The sequence below is a fragment of the Lottia gigantea genome, assembly GCF_000327385.1.
Source record: "Lottia gigantea unplaced genomic scaffold LOTGIsca_44, whole genome shotgun sequence".
NCBI lineage: Eukaryota > Metazoa > Mollusca > Gastropoda > Lottiidae > Lottia > Lottia gigantea.
The window spans coordinates 1,510,225-1,524,258 of NW_008709540.1; the positions used below are offsets into that span (position 1 = coordinate 1,510,225).

General features: G+C 34.5%; 3 protein-coding genes across 3 annotated transcripts; 1 reads left to right on the top strand and 2 right to left on the bottom strand.

Annotated features, from left to right (window-relative positions):
• Nucleotides 1-199: 199 nt before the first annotated feature.
• On the top strand, nucleotides 200-6,452 carry LOTGIDRAFT_233855 (hypothetical protein; the record flags this gene model as incomplete). Its single annotated transcript, XM_009060790.1, has 12 exons — nucleotides 200-258; nucleotides 526-610; nucleotides 1,050-1,185; nucleotides 1,537-1,616; nucleotides 2,206-2,440; nucleotides 3,068-3,207; nucleotides 3,527-3,595; nucleotides 3,809-3,888; nucleotides 4,243-4,424; nucleotides 4,856-5,013; nucleotides 5,523-5,731; nucleotides 5,945-6,452. The coding sequence occupies 12 exons, from the start codon at nucleotides 200-202 to the stop codon at nucleotides 6,069-6,071; spliced, it is 1,560 nt and encodes a 519-aa protein (XP_009059038.1). The 3' UTR covers nucleotides 6,072-6,452.
• A 506-nt stretch (nucleotides 6,453-6,958) lies between these two features.
• LOTGIDRAFT_164294 (hypothetical protein) lies at nucleotides 6,959-9,260 on the bottom strand (the record flags this gene model as incomplete). Its single annotated transcript, XM_009060791.1, has 4 exons — nucleotides 6,959-7,163; nucleotides 7,595-7,908; nucleotides 8,410-8,610; nucleotides 8,907-9,260. 4 exons carry the CDS (start codon nucleotides 9,258-9,260, stop codon nucleotides 6,959-6,961), a joined length of 1,074 nt encoding a protein of 357 aa, XP_009059039.1.
• Nucleotides 9,261-12,183: 2,923 nt separating this feature from the next.
• On the bottom strand, nucleotides 12,184-12,912 carry LOTGIDRAFT_164295 (hypothetical protein; the record flags this gene model as incomplete). The annotated part of the gene is made up of 1 exon (XM_009060792.1): nucleotides 12,184-12,912. The coding sequence occupies one exon, from the start codon at nucleotides 12,910-12,912 to the stop codon at nucleotides 12,184-12,186; it is 729 nt and encodes a 242-aa protein (XP_009059040.1).
• Between the last annotated feature and the right edge of the window lie 1,122 nt (nucleotides 12,913-14,034).

Consider the following 14,034-nt stretch of genomic DNA (forward strand, 5'->3'; position numbering starts at 1 on the left):
TCTTTGGTTCCTTGTCATCCGACTAGTGACTTTCCATGTAGTTTCTAATTTATTATTAAAAAACATAAGAGAAAATTAATGCACCGGAAGTATTCATCGAACTGTCAAGCAGACGAATTCCTTATTTTGTTTTGGTTGACAGCAAGAAATGAAAATGAAGAAATATTTCATTTGAAATCTTTTCGATTGTTAGTTAGCAATGTTTACTGACGAAGATCTTGAGTCGATAGAGTTTAAATCTAACTGGAAAAAGGAAAGGTAGATATTCTGATATTCATATCGAGCTGTTGACTAGAAAATAGTATTAGACCTACAAATAAAAAAAGGGGGGGGGGGAGATTTTTCGTCTGATTACGTTAAAATTTCCGTTGTTAATTGGTAGAAAATTCAGACTACGAGCCTGTAACATAATCATGTGGATAAAAAGTTAAAATCGCTTAGAACATAGAAATACATTTCAACCAAGTGTCTGATGAAGACAAAAAATCAAACTCAGTGTTCAGATAAATGTTTTTATATATTTAGATATACAGATGATGTGGGAGTTCAAACGAAGGAGTTGAAAGTTGATGAGGTCAGGGTTCAATCAAGAGAATACTATGATGAGGAGGTAAACTTAAAACTTGTCATATATTGCTATCTGGGTCGACTTGTGTTGACTTAAATAAGTGACCTTTCCGTTATTTTCCCTGCCGAATTGTTTTAGATGTAAATTGGCACAAATAATATGGGAGAACTCAATGCCAAGAGTAAGTTTTTGTGTGATGATTGCAGGTACCAATCTAGGTTGACTTGTGATGACTTGAATAAGTCACCTTTCCGTTACTATTATACGACCAGTTAACGACCAGTTATGACCAGGAAAATCTGATGAAAGCAAGAAACGACCGGGAACCAAGCAGCAAAGGACAGGAAACAACCTCAAATTATTTTCCAATGAATTCTAAGCATGCTAATCAGATCGAACCAGTCACAAAATGGCATAAGTGTTTTGGTTGGATAAAGAAATTCCTTCTGGCTAGTAAAAGTTAGTAGTATTTCTATTTTAGACACAAACTGAAAATGAAGGGGGTGATTTTCAACTTGCTGAAACAGACCCTGAAAAACTGGCCAAATTTCTGAGAAAAATTGAACCAGAGCTGATCAAGATGATTGAAAGGAACAACAAAAGTGTGGCTTTTGAAGGTAAATTTAGAGGGTATACATTGGTAACATCTTTCATTGTCTTATTGACTTGTTCAGAATGTGCAGTCTGCTCTTCTTGTTTTGATAATTTATCATTTTCTCACTCCTTGTCCAGGTTTTGTCACTCCTTGTCCAGGTTTTCTCACTCCTTGTTCAGGTTTTCTCACTCCTTGTTCAAGTTTTCTCACTCCTTGTTCAGGTTTTCTCACTCATTGTCCAGGTTTTCTCACTCCTTGTCACTCCTAAGGTTTTAACCATAGTTGGCTTATTGCTTTCCAATGAATGAATATATGATTGTGCATTTTCTAGAAACAAATTCTTAACATTACATAAAGCTTGATTTATCTTCAGGTTATGTTATAGCTAAAGGAGAAGAGTCATCATCTATAGCTTGTATTCATACCTTTAGTCATGCTGAACTCAGACAAGAGGTGAGTCTTTGATAGTATATTTAGGGATTTATTTGTCACCTAGATCAGATGCCAGGTACTTTGCTATTAACAGAAATCCTCCCGTGATCTATTGAGAGGTGAACTTTAGAAAATAGATATTACTGTCATTGGTGAACCAGGATTCTGTTAACCAAAATGAAATGGTTTAAAATGATTTGGAATGGTTGAGAAATTTTGTAAATAATTTCAAGGAGATGGCATCAGTTAATCATTTCTTCTTTGACAAGATAAAATACCATAAGTAGTTATGATATAGAAAAGGAAGGATATAAGCTAAATGAATATACTGTATATCTGAATTTATAACATTCTATGTTTCAAAACGCATACAGGTAACAGGTGACATAAAATGGTGTATCCATATATCTTAGTGTTTTGATGTAATCTTTCTATTTCTAATATGTCTTACAAAGATAATATTAAATGTTTCTGCCTACTTGACAAAGTGGACAGATATTACAAAACCTGCATCAGAATATGGCTCTGCATTTTTACATTATTCATACAGAACTAGTCATTTTCTGCATTTTCTGAGTTATTATATTACCGTATTTAATTAATATTTCAGCTTCAGATAACAGGTGTATCATGGAATTCCTCAGGATCAGTTTTAGCGGCGACGTATGGGAGATATGACCATGAAGATTGGTGTACCCACAAATCAGGACTGTGTACATGGAGTTTAGATAGACGAAACATGCAAGCTGATAAACCTCAAACTGTTATAGACTCACCTAGCTGTTTAATGTGTGTTGAATTTCATCCTACCAACCCAGCTTTAATAGCAGGGGGAAATTTTAATGGTGAGTAATCATTCCTATATGTCCATTACAATGACAGAAGCTCATTATTTTACATCCTCACAATACCAAGCTCTTATGAACTTTATCTTATACCTTTGTTTTTTTTCTCACGGAAGTTTGTAAATGCAGCTATTTGGTTAGCAAATACAGCCTATAAGTGTCTGTGACAGTGACAGACAATCTGTGAACAATACGCCAGTCTGTCAAGGGCTATTAATGGCTACTTGAGACAGCTCAATGCCAAGAGGTTTGGCCAATGACCAGTTGGTAGAAGGGATCCCAAGGAAATTAAAGGTACGGGCACATGAGCGGTCTTGATTGAAGATTTTTGTTGCCTGCTTGAATCTTGAGTAAAATCTCACGAATGCCTGTGCTTCAACAAGATTATCGCGTCCCCGAGAGGATTTATAATATCAAACAAGTTTGATAATTGTCTCCCTGATAATTTTATCGTCGGCAAGACAGACCGTCATCATCCAATCAGATTCATTTTAATTTTCAATTGCATTCTCTGCACGTGATTATTGACAAGGTGAAAAACGACAAAAAGTCGACGACAAAAGTCTCCAACCAAGACCGTTGTGTGCCCTCACCTTAAGTTGTTATCCTTATACTTTTTATTTGTAGGGGAGGTAATGGTATGGGATCTGAGTAAAGAAGATGATTTGTTAGTGGCCACCTCTGGTATTGGTGATGATGCCCATCGTGAACCTGTAGCTAAAGTTTATTGGTTAAAAGATCAGTCAGCTAAGGGAAGAAAATACAATGTAAGACATTTAGTAAGGACATCTTAAAGGGATTGTGAAAAGGTTTTCCAAATTTTGTATGTGTATCGGGGACACTGCTAGCATCAATTTTCACCATTCCAATTTTTAATCAGACATCTGTGGTTCCTGCAATACCGGTACCACTAAAACTAAGTGTTTGATGACATCACTAGTGGCAAAATCAGCTTTATTATTATATAAGACCCTTTGCGATTAGTGACGTCATCAAAAATTGGAATGGTGCAAACTGATGCTATCAGCATGCCCGATACACATAAAAAATATTTTACAATTCCTTTAAGTTGGTCTTTAAACCTAGAATTGTTGGAGTGGAGTGGTAGGGCTTTGGACTGGTTTAGGATCACTGCTATTTGGGGGTACTCCTGTAGTAAGTCGTGAGTTAGTTTGACTGGCTCGGAAAACAGATACTCAAGTGGATAAATGAATCTATGGTGGTTAGCTTTCCGTTTTCCATATTTTCCCAATAGTCCAATGTCGCCATTATCTCCTTACACCTACCTCCTTTGTTCATTCAGCCCATTGTCTTCTACAGCTCTTATCATAATAATAACTTCTGTTCTTGTTTGATTGTATATTCTAGATAATGAGTGTTGGTGCAGATGGTAAAATTCTTATTTGGACTATGAGTAAAAAGAAACCAAAGTTAAAATTGGTTGATGGGTAGGTAGATACAGTTTTGATTTACCTTTGTATTTTGCATCATATTAAATTGGATAAAATCATACTGATTAAGATTTTTGTTTTATCAGCTGATTCCAACTATCACTATCACTTTAGAGTTGAAGTGTAGATCCCCTCGAAGTCATTTGTCAGGTCAATAGTTAATATGAACATCAGCTGCAAACTTATTAGGGCAGTATCAGGCCAATGTGCCAAGGGGGGCGGCCGCATTTGCTTTTACGATGCTCTAAGTTAGGATGTAAAACTTCGCTGTATTTCATGACTTGAAGACAGTTAGGATGTAAAACTCCATTCCATATTATTATTTATAGATGATCTGTGTTTATTCTGTAGGTTTGTATTGATGAATCAGAGTTTACCCAGATCAATGAAAGTACGAGGTGTGAGAGCTGATAAAGAAATCGGTGCCACGTGTATCTCTTTTAACTCAGAAGATAAAGATAATTTTATAGTAGGCTCAGAAAGTGGCTGTATATTTAAATGTAATCTTCATTCACAAGGGAATCCTGCTGGCAGTAAGTTTTCTTTTAAATTTTAAATCTCCCAAATGATGGTCCATATTTAAAGACTTGTTTAAAAACTAGAAACATTGCTTTCAGTATTTATACTTGTCAGACATACACATATCAGTTACAAAATAAACTATCATTTTTAATTAGATATTCATTGATAATGATCAGTTAACATACATGTGTACAGGTCAGGAAAAAAAATCTGGAGATTTGCCTTGAAAAATCTGGAGATTTGCCTTGAAAAATCTGGAGATTTGCCTTGAAAAATCTGGAGATTTGCCTTGAAAAATCTGGAGATTGGGTGAAAAGTCGGGAGATTTTTCCAATGTGTGTAAATTCGTGATTTGAAACTCCAAATTGATATTTTTTAATTGACAGTTGATACATGTATTAGATCAAATCAATTATTCTATTTAATACAATTTTTAATTTAGGTCAAATCGTGTCTTCAGTTCCATTACGATCTCCTGTGACCTTCACCTACAACCCTCATCACGGTCCTGTACATTCTGTAGATTATTCCCCCTTTCATCGTAACGCCTTTATCACCTCTGGTATGGACCAGTGTATACGAGTTTATAACGTCTTACAGGTAAGTAAAAGTTATTGTCTATGAAGCACCCCTTGCTATAAACGAAGGTTCTATAATTACAAAATTCCTTTTCTATACTCAACTTTAATGAATTTAAGTGGCGAGCTCATATGTCATTTATGAATGAAAATGATTGCTTCAATTGGCAGAATTTTTATTCCACTTTTATGTCCCAGATTACAAATGAATAATGAAGACACAAGACTCCAAACAATACATTCCTGTATACTAGTGCCCCTTTAGTGGTACCAACAAAAACTCCAATATTGTGTAGAAGGTTTTGTCATAATACGAGACATCTCTGTCATGTCTGTATGCACAAATCACATTCTTTGGACCACATTCATTTTGCTGTTTACAAAGAGTAACCTGGGCATCTAAATGTAGGCAGAGGTATTGAGAGTCCAAAAGATTAGGAATATAACCCATACAAATATCAGCAAACAACATTAGCCTACTCTATCGTTGAGAATTGACAGATCTTTAACCCTACTGTTTTCCCTATTTAGGATCAACCTACAGTAATAGTAGAACCAGGGGAAGGGTATCTCTACTCAGCTAAATGGTCCCCAGTCAAACCAACATTATTAGCAGCAGTAACAGAGAGTGGTTATATACTGATATATGATTTAAAGACTGGCCAGTTAGTGCCATTACATAAAATACAGGCTGGTGTCAACAACTCCCCTGTATATACATTACAGTTTAATCGTAACAAGTAAGTAAGATATCAACACCTCCCTCGTTTACTTTTTAGATTGGTTGAATTGATTCTTTAGAATTGAATTGAATTAAACTTACGTCAGGAGCATATTGTTTATTGTCCCAATTGACACTTTTCCATGTCGGCGCCTCCAAACAGCATCACTGAAAGGAAACTTGAAAACGATCTCACCATAGTTATAATATATTTTTTTTATTTTTTTTGCAGAAGAAATCTGATAGCAACTGGTGATGGTGCAGGTTATGTTAGTGTATTTAAATTAGGTGAAGAGTTATCCTCCCCTACTCCTCGTGATGTAGAATTATTATCCAGTGTTATAAATACGTCAGATTGAAGAATAACTCAGAATAACATGAAAACTATTTCTATATTAACGAGAATAATATTGATAGAGAGCACTCATATCTTTTCTTTCTTGACATTTAGGTGTATAGATCACATTAACACAATGTTATGGTATACGACTACTTCATTTCATCTTTCTCTATGTATGTTTTTGAAGAGAATTTCTGTGATATTTTTCTATGTAGGCCTTATAACTTTCACTTTGGGTGAAAATGGCCGATTTCATCTTAACAGATATATGACTACAATTTCATTGTTCTCAGTTTAATCTTTTTTTGTAAATAACAAAATTGTTTATGTAATATGACTTCATTGATTTATGTAAACATAAGTGCTGCTTATCCGTCCATTAAATATTTATATCACCTTTTTTTTAGTTTTGTGTGTTTATTCTTGTATAAAGGGCTGAGTAAGATGATCGAAATAATCGATTATCTTCCGTAGGAATTTATAACTTGAATTATGGATTTATGGATTATCAAATTTCATAATCCATTATATGCCAAAGTTACATTTTCTCCAGTGTACTCATTACCAAGTAGTAATCTCTTCAGCACATAATTTACAATAAACTGTAATAACTGATCAAAGCAAGAATATATACCTCATGAACTTAAGACATGTGGAATTTACAGGGTTTATCAATTAAATCATTTCGATTATTGATTGATAGTCTGCCATCGATAATATATTTCAATTTTGTAATTGATACCAAGCCCTACCTATAACTGTTCTAACACATCATGTTTTTGCTGAATTACAGGAGAACCAGGCATCATGTTTAGATTATCTCAGTTGGTAAAGCAAATAACCGTGATGGAAATTTTGATGCCTTCTGAAGTGTTGCAAGTAGACAATTTAGAAAAAAACCCTTTATTAATCTAAATCCATCTCTTGTTTAGGTTGAATATTGAGTCCTTGTAAAATTAAGTCTAATTTAGACGTAAGTCTTTGTTCAAGGGCATCAATTTTCTTGTCCACTTTGGTTAAAACTTGTATTTCTAACTCTTGCAGTTTTTCATCAACTTTAGTATTCGCCTCTGTACTGCTAGCAGCACCACTGGCAAGAATTTCACTTTTTCTGTAATAAAAAAACATAGTTTCAATAAGATTAGGACATTGTTGTTGCTAAAATGTACATACTGTGAATTAGCCATTGTATTTATAATGCCCCAACAGTCCTGGTAGAATAGCAGCTCAGTGGTGCAGATACACTCATATAATAATTATATAGAAATACATCGTACATTTAACATAATAATAACCAGCATGGTAAAAATAACATAAAAACGGTCAAGTCAATAAAAATAAAAATCAATGTACATTACACACATAAAAAATAAAAATTGTAAAAGATTTTACAACTATCACTATAAAATGTTACAGATAGATTTTGGTTTAAGATTGAAATGAAAGTCTTAGGTTGGCATTGCTGTGATGTTAATACAACCATGGGAATATTTTCATTTGAAGTTAGTTTCTAATTCTGTGAATAGAACTACTGGTACCCACCTCATTTCATTCTTGTTTAATTCCTCAGTATCAGTTGGAGATGGGATAGGAGCTCTCATATCTGTCACCTGTCCACAAATAGTTTTTAAAAACTGGTACATTCCTTCATTATCTGTTTGCTGGCCATTTTGTACGGAACTGATCATTGAAAATAAAGCATTCTGGGAGGCTGCTGGAGACTGATTCGAACTGGTGGACGCATTCAGCTGAGAAAACATGGCCACCATTTTAGATAAACCAGACATAGAAGTATCCTGTCCAATGGATTCTTGACAAAGTTGCTGTTTTATATCATCCACTGTTGATACTTTATTCTGAAATACAATTTATCATTAATTTGGATGAAATCCTCATCCATTAAGGAAGGGGGTATCTAGAAAATGCCTGACGGTGTGTCTCTTCAAGGCACCTGCCAAAGCCCCTTTTAGGGGGCCCCTCAGAAGCCAACAGTTTTCAGATGGCCTAAGATGAATTTTGGGAAATCGATGAATTTTTACTTCAAATGAAACATTTTCAGCCTTTGTATGCCACTGATCAAGGGATTTATTTACTGAAACCTGAGTTGAAATGATATATAAGTGGTTTATGTTAAGAAAACATGAAAAAAGCTTAAGAGTCTGCCTCTGTACTGCTAGCAGCACGACTGATAACAAATGATACCTAAATAAAAATAACAGATAAGAGGGGGAATAAGTAACAGTGCACCAATTAACAGGGTATATTCTTAAATATTTAAACGTTAATTGTAATAAAGAGTTGTATTAAAACTAAAGTAGACAAAAATTTGAAGAGGAATTGTTTTAGAAAAGCTTTACCTTTTGATACTGTTCCATGGCTTCTAATAAAGATTTAGCATTATCAGGAACTTCGTCTCCTAATTCCGCTACTAACTGTTTTAATTTAGGAACATTGATGGTATCGCCAGTATTCTCAGACAGTGAAATATCATCACATGTTGTTACGTTAATTTTGATCTTGTAAACTTTCACTCGGTCTTTATTAGGCATAGATTTGAACTGAAACATGATAAAAAAAACATTTAAACGAAATGAATGGGGTTTTACATCCCATTTGTCAGCACCTTATGGGTTTGTAGATGGAAAGGGATATGTCTTCGCTTAAACCAGCCAACACATGTTCAACTATCTGTGTCATTTTTTAAATTGAACATATAACTTCTCTAGTTCATTTACAATCAAATAAAAATGAAGTGTTTAACTAGTGAAAGTGATGCCAGTACAAGTTTTCCGTTTCCATCACCATTCTGCCAGTAGATATTTCATATTAAAAAAAATAAAAATCAAAAAATTACCTTTCCATAGAATTTTCTAATAGGAGTTGATAATGTACAGGTTATTTTATACAGTTCTTGATCTGAACTCTGACTGGAAACTGGCACCCCTCTCTGAGATAGCAGATACCCCTCTGTATAGTCATAAAGCTCCACAACTCTGGCCTCTGTCACAATTTCAAACTGTTCCACTGCTACTTTATATAAAGACTTACACGAAATTTCAAATTGACAATCCTCATTATTAGTGCGAGATAGTTCCAATTCATTTGATAAACTGAGATCTGTCTCTTCGTTAGTAACGGAATATTCTGTTATTAAATCTATGGACTTGTCAGACGTCCAAGAAAATTGCACATCACAGTAGTCGGTCATATTAGAAATCAGTGAAGCACCAGTTTAATTAAGGTATAAACTTGTCTAGTAGGCCGACTTGAGACCTGGAACTATCTATTTCAACAATTTTATTTTGATTCGGCAACTCGCTTTTCACAGTAGGCCTACAACTGAAATTTTACAGGACAGTTATAACAGAGTCAGTAGGACATAACACTTCATTTACTCATTTAATCCATTTCATATATTCGAGACAGTCCTCCTAATACATACAGAGATATTGAAAAGATCTTTACAAAACCATTGATAATGGATAACTGAAAAATGTAAATAAAATATCACTATTAGCAATTAGATCATGTCAGATGTTTCGGACTACTTCCTCCCCTTCAAATCCCTCATTAAGCTTCTTTCCTTTAGATCAGTCAGTTGGAAAAATCTAAAGATACTTGGCTAATTCATTAATATTTTTGAACATTGATCTCAATTTGACTAAGGACGAAACTAATAAATTACTGAATGCAAGTAAAATGCACTTTTTGTAAACTATCAATTCAGTAGTAGTATTTTGTTTACAATTGATGTGAAGTCGAGATTAAACGGTCTCATGAAAGTCTATGTAACTTAATATATCTCTGGATAATCAAATGCGACATTGCCGACTATTTTGAGCTCTAAAATAGTCCCAAAGTCCACGACTATAGCAATCGAAAAAAAGGGCTTATTCTCATTCAGTTAATTTATAAAACAAACAAATAACCGATCCCAACCTTTATTCCAAGATCCAAGGGACGTAACTTATGAAAACAAAATAACAGTGTTCTGTAGGCCTACCTTTCATAATATACAGTCAAGTAACCTAATTTCGTGGAAACCTATTATTCGTGGATTTCCGGCAAGTATTAATAATTTACAAGAGCGACCTTCCGCATTAGTTTGTTTTGATAAACATGGGTTTTCTCTACAATATCAGCTAGTAGAATGAATCCAGTAGTTTCAAGCAAGGTAAAGTGTAATAATGTATACTTTGACAAATACAAAATGGCGGATTTCACTTATTACCAAACGTCACCATTTTTTATCGGCCGAATTTCCTTACAATCCCAAGCAGTAATCGGAATTCCAAGTGTCGTCTGCTAGAATATATTCAAACGAATGAAGTCACGTGATCAACTAGCGGATTCTGTGTCAGCAGAAAATTTCTATGGAACACAAAGTGGACCATATTCTTATGTTGTTTTAGTGACTTTTAGCAATAAATCACGCTACGTATCTTATTTTGTCAGTCACTATTTTTTTTAAAAATCGTGGTTCTTTGAAGGAATTGTCATTAGTTATAATGAATTGATATTAAAGATAAATACTAAGAGAAGTTACTTATACCACCCGGTATCCATACAACGTGTTTTTCTAGACTTATTTATAGATCAAACAATGTACACGAAAATAGGTGACGCATTCTGCCGCCGTTGCCGAGTTGGTTGCTCATGAAATATGGGTCAAAGTGAAGGATTCATAAAGAAAATCGAAATAAACCAATTTTAATTATTTTGTAGAATATCTGAGGAAACATCTAAGACATAAATTTTTTTTTTCGTTTTTTTAACTTTGACGAAATTCGGTGTTGAATCCTTATATCCACGAAAATAGGTTACACCACTGTATACATTTATAACTTGTACCAGAGCCATTATTGTCGGTTGCTAGGCCCGTAGCCAGACTTGATTATTCGGGAGGGAATGTTGTTTAGTTGCAGTAATGGAATTGGTCGTTTGTCAGAGTTTTTTCGGGAGGGCAATCCATTTTGAATCAATTTTTCGACTTAATAAGTCACATTTTAAACAAGGCTATAATATTTCAACTACTCTTCAAATCACATTTAAAACCATTTCTAAAACTTTAAATTTGATTTGAAGGTTTGTTGAAATATTATATCCTTTATCAAAATTCGACTTTATTTAGTCGAAGAAGTGATTTAAAATGGTTGCGAACTACGTTCGTGTGTGTTTCTATGTAAGAGTCAGCGTATAGTTTCGTAATGTGACAGAGGGCAGCTAGGTTTCAAATATGAAGGTCTCATCTCGGCCTAGCCTAGGCCTGAATTAGGCTGAATAGAACCTCAGCTTAATTGATGTCCAGAATAGCTTGGAAACCGCCTGATTTTCACTTGTAAATGTTTATTCGGAAAAATTATATTAAAAATACAATAAACGATAAATAATATGCAATTATCAAATTAGGAATTAATACAAATTTGGTCTTAAAACCTCTGAAAAGTCATCGGACGTTAAGCAAAACGATAGTTGGTTGTTTAGGATTGGTCAAACGACTTTCGCGCCACCTTTACGAAACGTGACGTTTAAATGGCGGGAAAACAATTCCCTCTTAGCTCTATGATTGGCTAGTGTTCTAAAACGTCACAGTGACGACACTAAAGCGGGAAAATGGAGGCTGTGTGATTGGTCAACTCAAATCACATGTTAAATTCTGGCTTGCGGGCCTGAAATCAGTGTCAGAAACCTTCATAGGCAACAGAGGAGTAGGATGTGAACCAAAGAAATAAAGGATTTTCAAGGAATGTTATAACGCAAGGTTTGTTTTACTGTATTTCTTGCTGTACGTTTTTAGTATGAGCTACTCCCAAGTCTTTGAAGACTCTAGTTAATTTATGTTTTTCTGACTTCGGGAAAGCCTTTCCACTTGAGCTTCTTCTGGTAAAACATTAAAATGCATTGCAAATGGAATTTAGACTTTAGGAAGGTAGCCAAGACTATAGAAACATGTTTGAACGTACCGAGCCTCTTTAAAGGGATAGGTTCACCATATTCAGGGGTTGATTTGGGTCTAGAATATATGTTAATAAATTAGTAATCTGTCTATTCTATATATGGCAGTCTTAAGAAAAAAAAATTTGGCCTAGGTATTCCGGAACATTCGTCGTCCACGTTATTGTTCATGGCTGTCAATCTAAATTAAACTCGACTTTCTTAATTTTTGTCAGAATAATGCCAATCAGGAACCTAAAGGTGAAAATGTCTTTAGACTTCTTTACGATAAAACCATAATCTGGGTCCGTCACATGAGAAAATTTTATCAAATCAATCTCAAATTTAGTGCTATAAGGATGGTCGGCGACTTGTAGAAAGCTACATTGTCCAGTTCGTTTCGTTGAAAACTTTATATCTTTCTGATTTACTAGAGTGATATAATGGTCTACTTGACAGGAATGAACGAAGGGGCTTTCCTTCTTAGACAGAAAAATACGTAATGCTAAAGTTTCTCCCCATTCATCTGTATTGTTCTTAAATAAATGGAACATGAAAAAAACACCACCGAATGATTCCGTATATCTTAAATCGAATAGGAATTTCAGCTGAATTGCTTTACGTTCTGCTATTCGTTTCTCAATATTCTTCTGTTTTTGCTGTTTTTCTTGTCCAATTACCTTGCCTTCATCTTCTTCTTGTGAATCTTCATTGACGTCCATGTAAAAATTAGCCGTCAGATGATCCACACCTCCAGTTGGTAGATTAAATACCCTCATACAAACAGGGCATTTCAGAGGTCTTGGAGCATATGTGCTCAAACCTCGAAGACATTCTAAACAAAAAGTGTGATGACAATCAATAAATTTGGGTTTTTTGAAATCTTCTAGGCAAATCGAGCACTGTCTGTGATGAGAGGTCGCCATGGCAAGTTAATGTTAACAAATGTCTTATAACTGTAGCCTAGAATATAAAATGTTATAGGGATTGTAAAAAGATTTCCTATTTTTTTATGTGTTTTGATAGCATCAATTTGCACCATTCCAATTTTCAGGCAGTTGTCTGATAAGGTTAGATAAGAGTCGGGAAGTTTCAGACTAGTATAACTTACAGTGGCGAGATTAGAACCAGTAAAAGTCATATAAGGACAAATAAGAACTAACAACTATTGAACAAGAATAGAGGGGAGAGGACTTTTCAGTCCCAAAAGTAGGTCATTTTCATATGAATTTTCTGGGCGGGAAGTGTATTCAAATGTAAAATCACTGAACCTTATTTACCCGAAGACAATCTAAGACGAATAATATAAAGTAGAAAATTTTATTTTGCATATTTATTAAAGGAGAAGAAATATTCAATTGAAAGCCCAATGTTGTTAGACAGCAGGAAAGAGGCGGTTAGGGAATAGGTCATTAAGGAGCGAATGGTGACGGGGCGAATCGGAAAGGAACATAATGCCAAGTGGCGAAATAGGAAAGGGCCAAATGGGATTCAATGGGGAGAGGCGATATGGAAATTCATAATAAATATATTTTAAAAAAAAGAATGTCAACTCACAGTTTGTCGTCTCTTGTACAACTGATGAGGTAGATAAAGTTGATAAAACAAACACACATTCTGGGAAATACGAGTTAAAGTGAAAGTAGGAAATTATTAAAGGGGAATAACAACTAATAAGGTGAACTCGACCACTTATATAGGACTCACTCCACTAAAACATTTTATGCAAATGATTGTATAGGAATGTAGTCCAGGCTATTTTTAGAAATCTTCTTTCTCTCTCCCTTTTGGGGTTTTTGCCTGCCTATTTTTGGGTAAAATTTGGTCTAGATTTGGAATTTGATGTCTGAAATTGCATTATCTTTCAGATTTGGTGAGATGATGAGAGACTTAAAGGCGGAAGGCTAATTCTAAAAATAGTCGTTTTGTGAAGTGCCAAACTCTAGCGGATGAGTATAACCGGTAGTAGTCTACTTTCAATTTTAGTAGCTCAAAATTTTCATGGTCATCATATAATGAATTTTTTAGGAGACATTGAGAATTGGTCA